The 16,065-nt window shown below is 43.8% G+C and overlaps 1 protein-coding gene and 1 long non-coding RNA gene across 4 annotated transcripts in view; one reads left to right on the forward strand and one right to left on the reverse strand.

Annotated features, from left to right (window-relative positions):
- The window catches only part of srrm3 (serine/arginine repetitive matrix 3), a 67,128-nt gene that overhangs the window by 28,755 nt on the left and 22,308 nt on the right, over positions 1-16,065 (reverse strand). For 2 of the 3 annotated variants that reach the window (XM_046041102.1, XM_046041099.1), the window contains exon 2: positions 8,318-8,625. In XM_046041102.1, coding sequence (XP_045897058.1) covers positions 8,318-8,613 — 296 coding nt within the window. In that variant the 5' untranslated portion in view covers positions 8,614-8,625. Of the gene's footprint in view, positions 1-8,317; positions 8,626-9,182; positions 9,207-16,065 lie in introns of those variants that run through there. The other variant, XM_046041100.1, reaches the window with a different exon arrangement.
- On the forward strand, positions 8,322-9,597 carry LOC123963963. The gene is made up of 2 exons (XR_006823297.1): positions 8,322-8,671; positions 9,541-9,597. It is a non-coding gene; the product is annotated as an uncharacterized LOC123963963 (long non-coding RNA).

Below are 16,065 nucleotides of genomic sequence, written 5' to 3' on the forward strand. Positions count from 1 at the left end.
TGAGTCTCAACATACTAATATGTGATATTTGCTAATTTGGTAAGAGATGACATCTGAAACATAGTCTCTTACTGGATCTTTTTTAAAGGACCAGTTCCTCATTTTGATTTGCTTTGTTGATTTTATTTGAGAAGATTGATACCACACTCATGCTGACTGGAAACAGGGAGAAACAGCTAGCTAGGTAAAAGAAATGGTTATTTGTATGAATTACAAAATACCATTGTTAATTAGTTAATTGTGATTCTTTAGAGGTGCTGGTAGGTGGATGTTTTACCTTTGGACAGAGCCAGGCTAGGTGTTTCCACCTGCTTTCAGTCTTTATGCTATGCTAAACTAATAACACTAAATGCCTCTCTATGCCTTATAACTCCAGAGAATCATCACAATTTGGCATACTTTTAATGGTGACAATTTGCCAAAATGAAAAAAAAAAGGCTTAACACATTATACTTCATGTTAAAATCCCCTGCTGCTGTCTGAGATTTATCTGAGGGAGCCCCACAGTGTCAGACTTTGAATACCCCTGCTCTGGCATTAAGATTTCTTAATTGGAACAAAGGGACCTTATCCACACTATGACAAACAGCCACAGAGCAAAAGTACCCAAAAGTTAGCGGTGATACATGATTCTGGCCATGCAGTTTATTCTCCTGTTTAATTGCCTCCACTTGCAGTAAAAGTGCAGGGGAACTGTCTGTCACTCAGTGCTGAAACACAGACATTTTGGAACAAATTCTCTTCCCCTCTCTCAGCTGGGGCTCATGGCCTATTCTATAAACTGGATTGTAAATTAACCTGTGGCTCATTTCAGCGTGGAAATGGCATTAGTCGGAGGAATGTTTGCTTTTCTCAGATTAAATATAGCAGCCCATACCATGTATTCTGAGCTGGGTGCCATCAGCGCATCGACGGTGCGGAGAATGAGATTAGAAGCAGTGTGATGGAGAGCTGAAATAACTGGAAGATGGCCCAAAAGAGAAGAAGCCAGCCGGTGTGACACCACCTTCGGGTCCTGCTGTACGGCAATCTCGCAGCCCAGCAGCTGTCAACTCAGCACAATGAAGGCCACAAACACACACTTTATATTCATGGCTTTCCATGCACCACACGTTAGTTGCTTCCCGACAACTCTACAGCAGACCCCACGTGCTCTCAGCTGTCTGTTGTGGATCGAAGAAGGATGTAGAATAGATATAAGGGCGAGAAGGCTCAGAAAGGATACTGGCAGGGAAATTGAATGTGCTCTGGCCAAACAGACAGCAAGGCTGTAGGGCTTTCTCCTTGACATTGTGCTGATGACGGTGAGGATGAAAGCCCCTGCAGCTATCTCTGTTGTTGGCTAAAGCAAGACAAGAGGGGTCAGAGCTTGTGAAGCTGAAGTCTTTGTTGACATATGACCTAAAGAATCTCTTCCTCCTCCTCTTTCTGCTTCTCCCTCTGTGCTCCCATTGAATTGCTCGATCCTGAAGCTCATGCACAGATTCGCAGCATCAAGCACAGTAAAGTTGGGTTCTTTCTGAACGGTCTAGCTTACTAACCAAAGTCAGAGAGTGTATGCCCAGCAGTGATGCTGCTTCAACAAGAAATATGGGCAAAGAGAATCCCCCACAGCACCTGAATGCCTGCAGGAACCTCATGGGCAAGTTCACCTAAAGAGATACAAATCTATGGACAAAAGACGTATAAAGAGTCCTTGTTTAGAGTTTGAGACTTTCATTATCGCCAAAATTTTGAGTCTTATTTAAGTGAGCTCTGAATCAATCTGTGTAAATTGCCACATTGGATGTTTGTCAGAAGCTATTAGTTTGAGCACACAGAAACAACACACCTCTCCTCTGCACATTTAATTAGCACTTTGTGCAGCTGTAAAGGTAGCTGCTTTCTGCCTGACACACCATCTGTTCTGCGCTGACACAGTACAGAGGAGGGGCTGATTGAAGTGGTCACTCTCAGCAAGGCTGAGTAGCACTGAATTCAAATGGAAATGAATGTTAAACTTGTGTATTTTCGTGTGTGTGTGTGAGAGAGAGGTGGGACTGTTCAGAGTTAACCAAATGCAGCCAAATGAAAGCCATTTAGCCGAAGCACGTAGCCTACACCATGCAATGTCCCAGTGATTTGGACCGAGAGCGACAGCGGACATCGATCAGAGCGAGGGGCTCCCCGCCACCCCAGCCATGAAAAATCACCACGATTAAAGAACTTGATTGGAGTAATTAGACAGCTTCGAGCACCCGCAGATTCCCCCCATTAACTCGCGATCCTGGAAAATGAATAGTTGTGGCCCAGAGACCATCCTTGTGCTGATAGTCATCGATTTGATGAGGCCGCGCCTGCATGTGGGGCATTTGCGTGTGTATTTGTGTGTGTGTACACCTTCTGGCTGCCAGTGGTGTCTCTGCCTTTGACGTCTGAAGAGCCTTTTTCCACAAGTCGTCCCCAGGTGCTGCTGTACACCTATGAAACTCGGCAGCCATCAATCTCGCTGCAAAGAGTACAGCGGCATAGTGATGCCAGTGTAGTTAGTAAGATTGAATGGCACTGGGAACACAGGAAGGCAAACCTGAACACCTCCGCATTTCTATTTCAGGGGCAGAATTAAAACAACCTACAGAGTGCCAAAGTGAAATAGTTCAACTCTCAAGTGGAGAGGATTTTCAATAGATGCTCTCTACTGTCGTAGATTTTTTGGTTAGATAACAGATACTAGATAGACCAGACAGAAAGAGTGCACCTTCCTCTCTATATATAAAGCTGGCCTGTTCACCTCCCCCACAGTGTAAGCAGATCAATGTTTGGAGCAGCACAATCTGCCATTTCCACTCTCTCTGATTGCTCATCTTCTCTAAGACCTCCTGTAACAAGAGCGTTTGAAGCTGTTTTGTCTAGCACGGAACCTATTATATTGGTTTGGGAGCCCCCCGGTGAAAATGTATGAATGCATCTCAGGGAGAATGACCCATCATTCTCCCTGAGATGCTTTGTCTCCAATTTTCAGTCTTATAGGGCACAGGCTTAGGCTCACAGCAATACCTCCATCGGAGCAAAGCAGGGCAGAGATAGTTATTTGCTCTGGCCTTAGAGGCTCTGAGAGCAACTCCCTTAATAAGGTCCTTGTTACTCGCATTTCCTGTCACTACAGATGTTATTAGAGGAATACCACAGAAGTAGTGGCCAAAATGCAGGAATTTAGCTCTCACCAAATAACCTATTTATGCATGTGTGTGTTATGTTGTGTCTTTTTTTTTGCTTGTGCCAGGCTACACCTCCCTACTTGACCAACAGATATAAATATTTCAATACATACAATCACATCTAATTTTCCTGCTTTGTGAAGCAGGAGGATAATATCTTCTGCCTCATGTTGAAAAATCGCATACCATTGGTGGTACAGACAGTTTTATGCATGTATAAGAAATGCCCCACACACTTTGTTATGGGTGGACAACATCATCGGGTTGCCTCTCTGTTGCCAGCCTGTGTGTGTTAGTGTGTCTGTGTGTGTATGCGTTGCACAGATACATATAGGGTTCATCTGCTTAAAGGGAGCTGCACGCAGCCTGCAGATAAGAGTGAGTAAGGCCCTGTGAAGAGAGCTCATTAGAGGGCTGGAAAAAGGCTCAGACACAACGGGAGTTCAAATCATGCACCACCATTATGCCTCAATTAGCGTGGAAAAACAGTGAAATAGAATCTGGACGCTTGCATGGAGAGCAGCCCCTGAGCTTGGGTTGTGTTGACGCTGCTTCAGTTATGTACCACCTTCTCAAAGAGCTACTCTAACAGATCACGCCTCAAAAGGTCTGACGCATGCAACCTCCAGCACATCTAATATACAAAAAGGGCAATGTTCCCTGCAGCTGCGGAGCCCTCAGTGCTCCAGAGAATGGGGGATGCTGCCAGGCCTTGGATAGCTAAATGAACAGACTCCTTTAATTGCTGAGCCCATCTAATTGGCTCCCAGGGTGAGGCCATCACTCATGGCAGACTATTTATCTTGGTCTTATCTCGGGAGAAGAGCACGGCTGGAATTGGGGGGGCTGTGTGTTAAGGGAGGGGAGTATCTGGCAGAGTTAGAGAAGGACGCAGGCATCCAACACGCCCCCCGGCCTAATCCTTCACCGAGGCCTCAGTCTGGACGGGGACTGAGGGATGACGTAGAGACTGAGCCAGCTGGATTAAATCCACAACAAATGAAAACAGACTCCAGCCACAATTTTAACTGTGTCTAATGCCTGGCATTGCTCTCCCTCTCTATCCCTGTGTTTCATCCCCAGCTCTATCCCCTAATCCTGCACACATGCAACACTCTCTCATTTAAAGAGGAACATTAGAAATTGGAGAGGCAAGGGGGAGGTGTGCTAAGCCAAGTTGGCAAATGAGATTCTCCTTTTATTATAGCTTAACAAGATGATTTGAGTCCGCCCAGAGCTTTAACGCTCAACTGAGTGGTCGCTGTCCTTCAAGTGCGACTGTCTGCCAGCCGAGCCCATGCAGTCCGATGAGTGAGTGGAACTGGTCAGCGTGGGTGTCCTCATGTTCTGTCATCATTAGCCAAGCTGCTGCCTGCCACTACACTGCTCCACTAGACATCATGACTCTTTTACATCACTCTCAAACCAGAAGCAACTATGTCTACTCCAAGCCAGGAGATGTGTGCACCTTGACAGATGGTGGCGGTACATCACCTCCTATTTTGTGTGGTGAAGTCCAGCAGGTCCCTTTCATCAGTCTGTTATAGCTCCCGCCATTACCCTGCAGTCTTAATGAGCCCCCACTGCCTGACAAGCCCAGTCCCGCTCAGGGAAGGAGGGAGGGGTAGAAAAATGAGTGGAAGAAATAGGAAGTATAATCCTTCTGAAAACCCCCACAGCATGGCTTTATTTCATCTCTATCCTCTAAAATGGTACGATCAGCAGCGGCCTTCTTTTTTATTTTGGAGAAATTTAACAATCACAGATACCACATATTACCCCCCCCCCCCTCAAAAAAACCCCAAAACCTCACTCATTAGCTTGCCCTTTATTCAATAAAATCACCCTCCCGTAATATATCAAGGATTAGCCAGCTTTCTATAAATGACGAATGTGATGTGAATAAAATGTCACGAGGTGTCAGTGGGAAAGTGAATTTTCTCTGTATGACACAGGATCACAGAGCTTGTCATTAATTACAATCTCAGCTAGTCTGGAGCTGTGGTTATTCAGGCAGCATTGTGTGTGGATGTGTATGCAGATCAGCCTGAGAGAAGCCCCGAGATTGTAGATTAGGTCACTATAGCAGCCACTACAATTCCTAACTTTGTGCTGGAGGACAAATATCATGCTAAGACTAGGCTGGGCTGGCTTGTGCTCCTCGCCGACTGTCTCTATAGCAACCTCACTAATAACCATGACTTGAGGAGAAGGCCATCAATACAAAGTTCAAGTGTTGGCTGCAAATATGCAACAACATCCTGCATAAGTAATGATGCCTCTTTAACATACACAAGCTTGTGCAGCAAAAACGACTGCCACTGATGTATGAACCTCCATGTTTGAACCCTGGAAATTACGTTTGTGTGTGTGTGTGTGTGTGTCTGGCATTGCATCTACTGCAATTTATTTTATTTAAGCTACATGGTGCAATATTGGTTTACCAAGCTACACACACACACAAAGAAATTCTATTCAGCTTGAAATCAGATAATAAATTCAATTTATTTTTTAACAAGAAATGTATCTGCATTTTTTAAATTTACAATTTTGAAGGCCCAGTACCCAGCACATTGTGGTTCTTGTCACAACTAACTTCGACTGTTGGCCTGGGGTCAGCGTAAAATCCCCTGACACACATAAAGTCCCCAGCCTCTTCCTTTTACGGCAGTGAGGCTCTTCACCACCTCCCTGCTTCTCCACAGGTGCCCAACCAGCAAGCAGGAGCCACTAGAACTGTGTCAAGGACATGATCAATCACCAGGTTGCTGATTGTGAACATTGCCAATTATGTTAAATGAGGCATCTGGCCAAGCAGGGAGCACCTAGGTCTCTGCCAAAACGGTCCCTGTAGAGTCCTTCACCTAATATTGAACTGTTACTTAACCAAGGTAACCGTTAGCTTTATGAACAGAGCATCCTTTAACATAATGAAATTAGCTCAATTTGAAAATTATTATCTTACAAGCCTCGTAGAAGAATGGCCTGCTTTTAAAGTGAATGAAAAAGATGACATTAAAAAATTACTTAAAATGGCCATATGAACATAACACAGCTGCACCACAGCCTCTTATTTTTACTACACTCCTTTGCAGGGGCTTGTTTTTTTATTTCTTCCCAATATTGCTACGTAAATGACTTTTGGCAGGTAACAGATTTTGAATGTAATGTTTTGGTGCAGCTTGTGAACTCAACAGCCCTACAGGTACATACCTGTCAATGTCAAGTGCTCTACTACACGTAGAATGTTTTCAGTAACTGAATTGTAAAGAAAAAATAAACAACTACTGTTTCACTGAAAAACGGTAATGTCACTTGACATGAAATACCCAGTGCAACTGGAGTGTTTACTCGCTTGTTGAGTTTTTGTGCTAAATACATTCTGGGTTTTTTGCAAGAACATTTGTGTATTCTTTTCCTAAAACTCTGTCTGGGGGCCCTTGCTCGTGCAAGAGTTCAGATTCCCCAACCAGTCTGCTTTCAGTGTGGGGGAGGTGAACAGGGCAGCTTTACATAAAGAGAGGAATCTGCACTCGTTTCTTTGCTACTCTTTCCCTCTGGTCTATCTAGTATCTGTTATCTAACTGGAAAATCTATGACAGTAGAAAGCATCTATTGAAAAGCCTCCTCACTTGAGAGTTAAACAATTTGACTTTGGCACTCGCTAGGTCGTTTTAATTCTGGCCTTGAAATAGAAATGCGGGGGTGTTCAGGTTTGCAAGTGGGATTCATTAAACACTCGAACTTAAACTGCACAAACGTGTCGTAAATTGCTCGTCTCAACTTGATCCGTCGAGCAATTCATCATAATTGCATAGTTGATGGCCATCAATTGCTATATAAGACTACCTGCTCCACTATTTCACATATATTTCACACTTCGGAACTCCAAGCCCCACTGTCGGAAATCAGCAGAGGAAAATATATCAGATGTAGCAGTGTCAGTAGTCGTATTAGGGGACTAATATAGCTGCCGTACTGTAACAAAAATATTAAAGAAATGGTTTGACATGACGTTAGATGCTAAAAAAGTGACTTAGATGGGAGGCAGTCAAGGGGACGTGACAGTCACTGACATGGACAAGAAAATATTGTACAGCTGGTGATCTTACAGTGTCGATGCAATGGAGGAATTTGCGCTGGACACGGACCTGAATAAAGAACCTGAGACAGCTGTCGGAGTGAGAGAGCTTGCTACTACTTCTGAACGGTATGGTAAATATGGCAAAAATGAACATAACAAGTTGAGCCTCCCAGTAAACAGGCAAATCATCATGATGATGAGGATGATATGGTGGTCTTTATTGTAGTTGATGTTGGTATCATATTTAAACTCTAAGTTATGGCGTTATAAGTCAAGTGAATAATGTTTCCCCCCCTGTGAACCACTTGTGAATTATGGCTGCATCTTACGTCAGTGTACGTCTGTACAATATTTAACATTGTGCCTGAACGCACCCAGTGTAGACACAGACGTGGGACTGAAGCTGCTGAGGGTGTACTGCTAACATGCTGCTTCAGCTACGCAGGCTGTGTAGAGTCTGTTATATGCACTAGAAAATTGGTCAGTGCCACAAGTTCTCTTAAATCACTCTTTAATGTCACTTAAACCAGCAGTAACATATTTTTTTGGGCCAATTGGAGGCAGCAAAAACAAGTTAACATCATCAGATTTTAAGTTGATATGGCAAACTAGTTAATAGAGCAGTTTCAGAGCAACATTAGCATTTATTTGTAGTCTTGTTTCTGTCAACCTGGAGAATGTAAGTCCAATATTTACTTAATTAGTTCTGTTTTTGGTTTGCAAAATATCTGGCTACTTAACTGCTATTTGCTCCACTATGTTCAGTCACTAACTGTGCCTGTCTGTTCTGGGCAGGTGGTGTACAGTGGTTCACTGGAAACAACTGCAGTGAGAGTAAACTAAAAGTTGTTCGCCGGGAAAGCTCCTAAAGCTGATGGGAACTGCAGATTCAGGTGATAATTCTCTGTGGGTTCATCACTATGAGCGACCCCTTGTTATTATATAAATGTTGATTATCGCTGCTTTAAGTACATATTGTACAAGGGTTTCTTGCATGAGGCCCACTGTATGCTAAATGGTTGACCCATCTACTTACCCCTGCTCCTCCATCATCTCCTGGAGCTCCATACATTTCAGCTCCACCCTCCTCTTTCTCTCGTGGTCCAGAATCTCTCTGTGCGGCTTTTTCACCAGGACGGGCTCTGCTGTGGGCTCCTCCTCCTCTTCCTCCTCAGTACCCGGCTGTCCTTCCTCGGTTTTATCTTGCAGGGCTGCAGTTGGCGTCGGCCCTGCTGATCCCGCAGCTGTAGCTGTTCCTGCTCCGGGGACCACGGGCAGGACCATCCCGTTTGCACCATCCTTAGGAGATGGCACCCTCGCTGCATCGTACATGGTCACTGAACTCTGTGGAGACACGGATTATGGAGAGAACTTGTCAGCTGAACACTAGGTAGTCCAGTGGAGTTTAGCAGTCTGTCTCACTTCATGTTAATGATTTAACATCTAGAAGAACCCTAATTTGGGCTGGTTTTGGTTATTGTCGATTTATTAGAATTCTATGCCATGTTAATGGGGTGAGAGTGAACAATTCCGATACACATGGCATATAGGAAAATATCATATAAAATTAGGATATTCTTCATGAAAATCATTTAGAGCCCCCTCAAGGCCTCGTAATGCTCCCTAAACCCCTGTTTGACAACCACAAAGCTGCTAGCTGATGCATACCTAAATAGTGTCTCTATTACAAGTATTTGGATGGACAGTAAGCCACAAATACTCAGAGACTTGACAATACACACTGAAAGGTGAGCTGAGATGTTAATACTTCTGGACAGGCTGCAGCGTTTGTACCTGAACTGAGCAGCACACTTTGCAGACATTCACACACATCAACATACTGTACACACACGCACACACACACACACACACACACACACACACACACAGACGCTTCGGACCTTGAGTACACGTAGACATGCATTGCCAGCGACAGCGCTGGCAGCCACTTCTCCTCCATGAGTCAACAGCAGCGCCTAGAGGCAGGTTAGACGGGAGAGAGTGAGCGTTCCTCTTTAAAGCGCTTTTATCTGCTGGACCAAATTGAAGCTGTAAACCAAGGTCATATAGCATACACACAGGTGACACTAAGCAGCTTAAGGATACAGTGACTGGGAGAGTCTGCAGCAACAAAGCAGGTGACAGAGAAGAATGTGGGATGGTTTGATTTGTCTTCATGTAATGTAACTTGATTTTATTGTATTAACACTGAATGCTTACTTTGGTTTTGACTTGCTCGACCTTTCTGTTTCTGCCTAGTTTACTGATGAAACGATGAGGCTGTCATTTTGCTGAATAAAAAGTTGCCTGGAACAATTGCTGCATGGACTGGTCCCTAATTAAGATGGATGGTGCTGTTAAGGTCAGTAGAACATGCAGGCAGAGAGGAAGGCCTTCACGTGCCCACAAGCCTCGGCTGCCCAGCACCAGTGCTCTCCCTCGGCAACACTAATGGCTTCATTTTTCACTGAGGAGCCAAAAAAGCCCAGCTGAGGCACTTCATCACTGTCACACATGGAGGAGCGGTGGCAGGACAACACAGACAAACCTCCCGAGCTACAGTCGCATCTCATCCCGAGGTATATCATCTATCCGTTGTGAGTGCGCGAGCAGCTCGTACCATGTAGACCTGCGGTTCTCTCAACTGGAGCTGGTTCTGGAGGTCTTTGACTAGTTAATAGGGATGTGCTTGTTTCTGAAGTGCTGCGCGCTGGTAAACGAGCCGTGGCTCTGTGCGTAGCGGCACGGCTCTCGGCTGACAGAACAGGTGGCAGGACAGCAGGAGGCATCGTCGCTGAATCTTTTATACAGTAAATCAGCACTTGATATTCCATGACAGCGATCTCTCATCTGCACACGCTCCTCACAAAATAACAAGTAGCAGATTCCCAGGAGAAAAGATCGACCTTGTCCTAAACTGAAATGACATTCAGGTAGACAGGAGCGACATAAAGGACCTCTGACAGAAAGGAAGTCAACTAAAATGACCCTGTTTTCTATTAACTGAGCAGAAATGTCAGAACAGAAACACTGGGTTGCTCTGCCTGCTTCCTGTCTTCCTGTCTTTGTTTTAATTAGGCCAGGGTGGCTGTGAAAGCCTGAGCTTGACTGCTCAGGTCTATAACTTTCAGCCAGAGGGGAGGACCATTGCTAATCTCATTTGTGCTGGACATCATGTCTTGGCCACTGGTAACAAACCCCACATTTTTCACCGTACGCACCCGACCCAACATAAGCTGTTTGAAATTCAGCAGTAATGAGCTTAAATAAGATGAAGATATCATCTGAAAATCTGCGGGGAAAGGACCCTCCCATCTCAAATGAAATTCTCCACAAAGCCAGATGTGGGAGTCAAAAGCTGCGGGCCAAGCGCCAGTCTGTGTTAAACCATGCTGCAAATATCGAGCCATCTCATTATACTAATGCATCATTCCACAGTCATTCCTTTTGTTCCCAAGGGGAGGGGGGGGGGGGCAAATAAAAGCTGTTCTCTTTCAAGTTAAGACAACTAAATCATTTAATTGTGCAATGAAAAAAAAAATCTGAGCAGAAAGCGAGGCTTGTCAGCGAGCTGATAAGGCAGCAGAGCACACAATTAATTGTGTGCGAGCCCTCTACAGGGACTGAAGGTTATCTGGAGCTACTGTATTAATGGTGGCACCAACCTATTCTGCTACTATTGCGAGGGCGTATAAGGCTGTCACATCCAAACAAAGGCTGTTTGTAATTAGTCATTATGCTAAGTGAAGTTATTTACCCTGATGCGTGTCCCCATCACTTATTTCATATCACAAAGAGATAATTTGCACTTCAACATTCAATATTTTATTTTGGAGCAATGACACTGATTGCCGCTACAGATAGAAGAGCCATTAGCTCATGCCTTCTCTCTATCGAGTGAAAAAGATGGTTCCGGTGGTCGGTTGTTAACCTTTGCCCTGTGGTTTCCTGTGCTGTTTGCTTGATTGGATGCTGCTGCTGTAAAGGCCTCTGCTGTGTCGGCACTGCAGTCCGTCTTCAGCAGACATCACACCTTATACAACAAAACAAGCCCATAACGCAAAACCATGCCAAATCATAGTGGATGTGAGGCGCCGGTCCGCGTTGAATGTTGACGGCTTGCTGTAATTTCCACGCAAGCATCATGATCTCTCAATGACAAGGCAGCTGGGTGCCCATGCAGGGCTACCTCATCTGATACATCCAGTAGATGGATTGCGCACTTAAAGCGCAATTAACAAGGATAACATTCGCCGTGGCCACACAGTGACAAAATCGCAGTCTCATTAGGAATCTAATGTTGCATTAGGCTAATGAGACATTAGAGAGGGGATTGCCTCTACTTGAGCCACAGTGTGATTATAGTAGGGTTTTTTTTAAATCTAAATATGTCATTAACAAAAAGTAAATGACTTGACCTCAGGAGCTCCCAAATTGGAGGAAATAAAAGTTAAAATAAAAATTTGATGATTTAGCATTACAATCTATCACAGTCAGTTGTATAGATGTGGAAAGACTTTAGCGATTTAAGAGTGTTCATTCTTCAGCAGTTCCATCAGAGCTGGTAGAAAATGAGGAGCTTGTTCTTTACGCAGTATGTTTTCGGCATCTGAAGATATGCACATATTGCAGTTTTTTTACACGACGAATCTACGCAGCAGGTTGTTTTCAGTCCAGAACATATGTATGGCCATCTGTACATTTAGTCCTGTTAATGTAAATACTGTAGATACAGCCCTGTATGTATTACTATAAGAGAGAGTCAACAGGTTCTGTACATGCTTTTAATATTCTGCAATATATCTTGTTGCAGTTTGAAATGAATATTGGCTATTTCAGGTTGTGGGTGACTGCAGTCTGCACTTGACCATATGCAGGGAAATTAGATGTTTTTGACATTAATTTGTATATCATCTAACATTTACATAACATGAATAAAGACGTTAGGAATGTCTCAGGAGCAGGAGTACTGCTGTATCACTGATGACCACTGCAACAATCCAGTTTCATTGCAGGAAGTTTTGTTCCATCTCATATCTTGTGCCTCTTATTTTGATGCCTAATCAAAATCTCTGTCACACAGAGACAACAGTACGCTCCAATTTCATTTGTGCTTGTTTAAGTAGATTCCATTTCACCTGCTAAAGTGACAAAAAAAGAGGAGAGGTCTCCTTGGAGCTACTTTACTCTCTAAAAGCTGACTTTCTCTCCCTCTGTAACCCTTCAGCCCCCTCTCATAGCACGTTGGGTCACTCTGTGTTGTGCACAAAGGCTCCAATGATTGGATCTCGCTCAGCAGTGGCTGCACCTCAACCATGATTGCAGGGTGGCAGTAACAGGGGGCCTGACCTTGACTGAGACTGGCAGAGAGAAGCTGAAAAAGCATCCTGGGTGGCAAAAAAAACCAAAACAATGAAAAAGATAAATATTTTGAGTAAAGGACCTGGCTACGTCACTTCTCACCAACAGCGTTCACTCCCCCTGTCTCCTGACTCTCCCGCTTTTCATCACACCTTTCCTCCAAAATAATCTGCTTCTTGGCTATAAGCTTGTGTTTTGTTTTTAGCACTTTGGCACCCAGAGGATGTGTTTAGCTCTCCCAAGGTCAGCTGTCTTCATTCCAGGCACGTTAGATTGCTGTTGGGTGCCGGGAAACAAGCAGCATCAACTTTTTTTTTCTCTCTCTGTTTTTTTTTTTAATCGTAGTTGGATGGAAGGTGCATACTAAAATGAGCCGTAGAGGTTTGATGAATTGTAATAGGAAAAGAAGGAAAGGAAGGAATAATCATGCACTGTGGCCTTATTTGAAACAGCTGCTCCGATTTGGTAACTTCATGCCCAGGCACAGCCCACCATTCAGCTGACTTTGTTAAAGAGACACGGGGTTAGGCCTGAGTGTGAATAGTTTCGATATGCAATATTTAGAGTGCAGTTACAATTGTAGTTGAGAGAGATTCCTACTCCACACTTCAGGAAAAAAGAGACGGCTGAAGCAGTGGTGTGAATAGCTGCTGGAACAAGGCTGATGCCCTGATGCTAAAGAATTCCATTATTAATATCAATTTCAATTGCAAACACCTCTGCAAAAACTACACTTTCATGTGTAGAGCTGCTAGTAAGAGCCACTTCATGCATACTTTGGAACTAAGTAGGATGATCCAAGTATATATCAACATACTTTTAACTAATAAGAGGCATGCGAGAGATACAGAGTGAGGCGAGAAGGTGGCTGAAACAATTTGGCCTTTGGTGGAGAAACATCCTTGGCAACCTCAGAGACAGAGTGTGACAGAAATAAACCACCCATGTCCCATTTTCAACAGAGAGAATACCGCGAGTCACCTCAGAGGAAGACAGAGATGCTGTCTATCTGGGCTAAACTTGGCACACAGTTCAGCTGTGGGTTGACAATCCGGAGGAATAACGTGCTCCACCTCAGAACAGGGCTTTGAACAGTTTGCCCTGCTCTGCTCCTCGGGGGTCAAACTTTTGTAAATCTCTCCTCGACTCTTCAGCAGGTTTACATCCGCTCCAGCTGGCTCAGGGCATAACTCCATTCACACTGCTCAAACTCATGAACTCCGCACGGTATGGCCATGTGCAGTGTCTCAGGGGAGAAATGATTAGCATAGGACTGCTTCTGATGCGATTAGTGGGGTCACTGGCAGGGGAGAGATGGGCTCAGGTCTGTGTGCCTGAGTCATTCCCTGCCTGTCGGTACACTACATAACACAACACATCTTTCTCTGTGCAAGCACTGGGTGGAATTCAAGAGCAAGGCAAATAAAGATCATCTTTAATTATCTTCAGGTCTCTTCTGCATGACAGAAGGGTGATCCTAAATGTGCAATATAACAGTTTTATTTTAAAAACTATATTCCTTCTTAAAATTAATTGTAGTATTTACTATTATAGGCACAAAAAGTCACTTTGCAAACTCTAATTTGGATGACCACATACCAGGTTTATTTCAGAAAATGAGGCTTATTAATGGGAAGTTTGTGGTACATGATTAATAGCTGGTCCAGATTTGGCCCAAAAAAACCCTGATTCCTAAAAGCAGGGGCTAACATTAGCAAGTCAGCTAAGAACACAAAACATATGAACATGATGACTTTGGAGTTACTGTTACTGCCCAAAAGGACTCATATCACTCCATTACTGTGTGACGTCCACTGGCTTCCCGTGGCCTCCAGAATCAGATTCAAGTCACTAATGCTTGCATACAGAGTGACTACTGGGTCTGCAGCCATCTACCTAAACTCCATAATACAAGTTTATGTTCCTTCTGGGGCACTATGCTACTCTAGCGAACGCCGCCTGGCTCTGCCATCCCTTCACACAAAGCAATCCCAGTCCCGGCTATTCTCATCTGTGACACCACGATGGTGGAACGAGCTACCACACGCCATCAGAGCAGGGGTGTCCCTCTCTAACTTCAAGAAGCTCTTGAAAACTCATCTCTTCCGAGAACACTTCCTCTTATAACACCTCTAACTCCAAACCTCTAACATGCACTTCCTGTGCTCTTCTTCTTCTATCCCCTACAATTATCTTGTATTGATTGCACTTTTTTGTTTTGATTGCACTTTTTTAACTGTTACTTCATTCCCAAGGTATTTACCCCATTGACGCGATATGTGCTATGAGCTCTTACTAGTATTTATTGTTGCTCTTACTAGTATGTATTGTCAGCTGTAGATCTGTTGATGCTTTGTTGATGCTTGTATGTTGCAAATGTAAGTCGCTTTGGATAAAAGCGTCTGCCAAATGAGTAAATGTAAATGTACTGGGAGTCGCATTTCTCCTCTTATGGTAGAGGCTTGCGGAACTACCAAACTGATATCAACTGTTGAAGTAACTGAGTGTTGCTAGAAATAGGTAACTGTAATGTAATTACTAAATATCAAATTGTAAGCCCATTTCACTACTTCTCAATGAAACAAGTAATCACATTACTGTAATACGTTACTAAGTAATGTGATATTGCCAATAACATCACCACAAAGCAGCATGCCCACAGATGTGGTGTACTCAATGCATGACACCTGCCTATCTAAATGTGCTTGCTCTACAAGAGCCTTATGTGATTTCTTTATAGCCTTTCAAACTCATCCTTCTCTAAAGCTGCCACAGAGCCCCTTCAGTTAGAATAACCCCTCTGTCTCTGCAGTACAATTTACATAGAAGTGAGCAGAGCTCATTAAAAACAAAACTTACATAAGTTACAAAACAAAAAGGAAAAGGTCATGCTTTTCTTTGAGATTTAATTTCAGTATAGTCCATGTTGAGCTTTTGAATGGATTCACGTGTCCTTGCTTACTCAGCAGATACATCTTAAGTTGCATTTCAGATTTCATCAACTCCTTTGGCCTTTGTTCCACCGCTATAAGCCTCAATGTTCTTTTAGCCAACAAAGCACTTTTTCTGATACAGCTACAGTGTGCTCTGAGAGTCAACTGAAAATCCAGCTGCAACAAATTACTGTTGTTGAAAACCTCTTTCCAGTCTCAGTTTGGAGTCTGAGGCAATAAATTACCCTCTTTCTTTTTAAAGTGCAAGTTAATCCCAGAGAGAAAATGATGTTTGCTAAACGTCAGTCAAACTTCTCCATGTGACTTGTCTTACTTAGAGGGCAGCAGAAATTGAACAGTGGAATTTAAGCAAAAAATCACCTTCTTTTATTCAAAGGTAGAGATAAGAGCAATTTCCTCAACTGTGCCCACTTTCCCTCCCTGTCACTTTCTCATGCTGGGAATGTCAGCGAGCCATCTGGAGATTAGC

This window comes from Micropterus dolomieu, linkage group LG23 (assembly GCF_021292245.1).
Source record: "Micropterus dolomieu isolate WLL.071019.BEF.003 ecotype Adirondacks linkage group LG23, ASM2129224v1, whole genome shotgun sequence".
Classification (NCBI taxonomy): domain Eukaryota; kingdom Metazoa; phylum Chordata; class Actinopteri; order Centrarchiformes; family Centrarchidae; genus Micropterus; species Micropterus dolomieu.